Source organism: Rattus norvegicus, chromosome 1 (genome assembly GCF_036323735.1).
Source record: "Rattus norvegicus strain BN/NHsdMcwi chromosome 1, GRCr8, whole genome shotgun sequence".
NCBI lineage: Eukaryota > Metazoa > Chordata > Mammalia > Rodentia > Muridae > Rattus > Rattus norvegicus.
In genome coordinates this window covers 205,066,242-205,070,164 of record NC_086019.1, presented here as the reverse complement: position 1 = coordinate 205,070,164, position 3,923 = coordinate 205,066,242, and the positions used below count along the sequence as shown (strand labels likewise).

General features: G+C 39.7%; 1 protein-coding gene across 1 annotated transcript; it reads right to left on the bottom strand.

Moving 5' to 3' along the window:
- Positions 1 to 377: 377 nt before the first annotated feature.
- On the bottom strand, positions 378 to 1,310 carry Or13a27e (olfactory receptor family 13 subfamily A member 27E). Its single transcript, NM_001000242.1, has one exon. It carries the CDS (start codon positions 1,308 to 1,310, stop codon positions 378 to 380), a length of 933 nt encoding a protein of 310 aa, NP_001000242.1.
- Positions 1,311 to 3,923: the final 2,613 nt, after the last annotated feature.

Sequence of the window (3,923 nt, the reverse complement as noted above, 5' to 3'; positions counted from 1 at the left end):
AGTTTACTTATGAAATTTAGGTTCATTAGCTCTAATTTCTAGCCAAGGCTCTGTGGTGTTCATAGGGTGGGACTGGATGAAAGACTATGTTTTTTGACTATCACCAAAGTTATTCACTGAAAATCTTTCAGCCAAAGAACAAGGAATTTCTAGTTAGATAAACTTCACTTTTGAAATGGTTTGTTTTTGTCAGGAGATAAAGCTGGTATTTTTATTTACACTGACTCAAAGAAGGTACAGTGAGTGGAATTGTCCAATCTTCTCATTAGACAAAGTTTTCTAAAGCAACAATAGAGACACCCAACTTTATGAGACTGCTCTAAGTAAATCATGTTTAGGAACAGTTCAGGCCTATACAACAGCCTACATATCTCCACTTAATGTGAGAAAGAGGCCAAAATCCTGCCTAAGGCAAGCTTGACATCTTTGTTCCTCAGTGTATAGATGAGGGGGTTTAGGGTTGGGCTGAGGACTGAGTATAGCACTGAGGTAAATTTGCTTCTTTCTGGGTTGTAGCTGGATCCAGGACTGATATAGGCAAAAAACACAGATGAATAATACATAGCGACCACGATGAGGTGGGATGAGCAGGTAGAAAAGGCTTTCCTCTTGCCTTCAGCAGAACGCATGCGCAGGATGCTAGCAATGATGCAGCCATAGGATAACAGGGTTAGCACAAAGTTGATACCTCCATAAATGGCATCTGCTATAAGAGTCATAATGCTATTAACATATGTGGGGCTACAGGAGAGCAGGAGGAGTGGTGGGATCTCACAGAAGAAGTGGGTGATGACCTTGGGGCCACAGAATGACAGCCGTGCCATCAGACCAGTGTGCATAGATGCATTCGCAGCACAGATGGACCATACACCCATGGCCAGTGCTCCACACAGCTGTGGGCTCATCCTAGAGCTGTAGTGGAGAGGAGCACAGATGGCCACATAACGGTCATAGGCCATGACTGTGAGCAGTAGCAACTCAGAGGATCCAGACCACACAAGGAAGAAGAGCTGGGTCATGCATCCCTTGAAGGAGATGGTGTTTTCCTCAGACAGTAGACCAACCAGTGCCTTGGGCAGAACAGAAGATGTGCAGATAATGTCCATGGTCGCTAAGTTGCACAGGAAAAAGTACATGGGACTGTGGAGTCCAGTGCTGGAGGTGACCAAAGCAATGATCACAATGTTGCCCATTAGAGCTATTGTATAGAGGGACATGAAGCACCCTGTCAGGAATAGTCTTAGACTAGGGTGCTCTGAGAACCCTTGTAGAACAAACTCTGTCACTACTGTCTGGTTGGGACTGACCATTTTTGAGTGCCAGATGCAGTTCACAGATGTGTAGATTGGCTTCTGAGAAAAATATTACAGTTTACCATGCTGAAGTCTGATTTTCAAAATTGATCATCTCACAATTTTCTGCTGTCAGAAAGGGAAAGAAGGAATATATTTGCACCAGGGAAACCTCTCCTCCCCTATTTTCATATCATAACCTTAGGTGGTTTGTTTATAGTGCAATTTTCACCTAGGACCCACTCTGTCAAGATTTGGATCAAGAAGGACATCTGCTCCTCCCCTATCCTCTTGAACATATGAAATGAGTACAACATTCCTAGCTCAGGACCCACCTGTGCTTTGCTTCTATATCACCTGTAAGCACTATGCTCTTCCAATAGTGCTGGAACCAGTATCCCTCATTTCACAGCTACTCATGCTTACTTTATAGAGGACAGCTCCATCTCTGTCACTCATTTCTCACCTTTAGCCTATACCCCTGAAAGATCTACAGTAGCTTCCTGTTCTCTATGATAACTATGTTCTTCCACATCCTCTTACCTCTCTTTGTCCAACTTACCTTCAAAGCTTACAACCATATATTTCCCCAGCATTATAATGTATTTCCAATTTATTTTAGTTTTTCATGTTTTTTGGCTTATTTTCCTTTCTAACATTTCCAATTTCTTCTTCCATTACTCAAGGAGTATAGAGTGTTTACTTTGTGCCCTCGTCCAAATTCACTGTCTCTCTCCAGGCTTTCAGCACACCACAAACTCTAGAGGTTGCCATCTGATAACTGATATCTGACATCACCTGACATCACCATTCGATTTTTCTAGGTGTTTCATAAGTTCCTATGTAAACATACTGTACCCCATCTGTTGACATCTTTGTGGCAATTATTTGAATGTCACTTATCTGGAAATATTCTTTGCTTTGCATTTCACTGCCCAAGATACAAGGATATTTTCCTTCATGATTGAGCACATCCATGGCATATTAGGGTGTGCAGTGTTTTCCATTTCCTGAATCCGGTGGTGCTCACCACTCCACACATATCTTAAAACCATCTTCTAACTCTTCATTTTCTTTGATCACATTTTATCTCCTGTCTCATTTCTGCAGTATACCTCACAACTTATTTTATCCTCATCCTGATCATACATGTTGAGTTTTGGACATGGTTTCTGCCTCCATTTTAAACCAGAGGTATTCAAATATAGTATTTGAGGTCTTCAACCATAAGAATATTGTTAGATCTAACCTTATGTCTCCCCTTCTCAATTCTATTGCACTAGAGAACACTAATACACAGTTTGATATTTCAAGTTGCTTTACAGAACAAGAATTCAGATGTAAATTTCTCATATTGTCCTGGCATATTTTGAATCTGTCTAGCTAATTCAAGTAAACCTGAATTATGGATTATACTCCTGATAGTATTGATGATTTATGGGTCATATTCAACACCTTCCCTGGCGAGTACTGATTAGGTTCACCCCACGCTGAGGTAAGGAGAAGTATTATAAAATAATTAAAACCTATTAAAAACAGGAACTGTTATATTTGTTACCAATAGCACATATAATAAAAGGGAAACAGATTCATAAATGACACACCTAAGAAGAAATGACAGAGAAATGTTGTAAATCAGGTAATTTGAGGAGCCAGACTTATGTCCCCATACTTATGGATACATAATTTATTATAAAGGAGTAAAAAATACACACTAGTGAAAAGAAAAATTCTTAGTTTCTCAACTGATAATTGTTAAAATGAATGATTACACATAGAGGAGTTATACTACCGCTTGCTTGGTTAGAGTTACATGATCATATTTTATATTACTTGTGGCTATTTGCAAAGCTGGTGGGAGGGTCTCTGTGCAGTGGGACTTGGCAGAGTATTTAAATGGACAGAAAGGAAGAAATAGTGTTGTTTCCCTAATTTCTTTCTTTGCCTGTTTACCCTTTGTATAAAGAAGGGCTACTGATTTTTGAGTTAACTTTGTACCCAGCCACTTTGCTGAAGGAGTTTATCCACTGTAAGAATTCTCTTTGACTTCTTCCTTTCTAATTTCTATCCTTCTTGATTTTTTTAGTTGTCTCAATGCTTTAGTTAGAACTTCAAGTACTATATTGAATACATAGAAAGTGGGCAGCCTTGTCTTGTCCCTAATTTCAATAGATTGCTTTAAGTTTTTCTCCATTTAATTTGATGTTGGCTACTGCTTGCTTGCTTTGATTATGTTTAGGCATGTGCTTTGTATCCCTGATCTCTCTAAGACCTGTAACATGAAGGGGTGTTGAATTTTGTCAAAGGCTTTTTCAGCATCTAATGAGATGATCATGTGGTTCTTTTCTTTCTGTTTATATGTTGGATTGTGTTGATGGCTTTTCATATATTAAATCATCCCTGAATCTCTGGGGTGATGCCTACTTGATTATGGTAGATTATGTTTTTGATGTGTTCCAGGATTCTTTTTGCAAGTACTCTGTTAGGCTTGCAGACAGGAGCCTAGTGTAACTGCCCTCCAAGTGGCACTACCCAGAAAATGACTGAAACAGATGCAGATACCCACACCCAAACAATGGACAGTTGGGGACTCTTACAGAAGAGTTGGGGGGGAATTGGAGGCCACAAAAG

What these genes read in the sequence shown, in the direction of transcription:
- Or13a27e (NM_001000242.1), bottom strand. Translation starts at nt 1,310, where the DNA reads ATGGTCAGTCCCAACCAGACAGTAGTGACAGAGTTTGTTCTACAAGGG.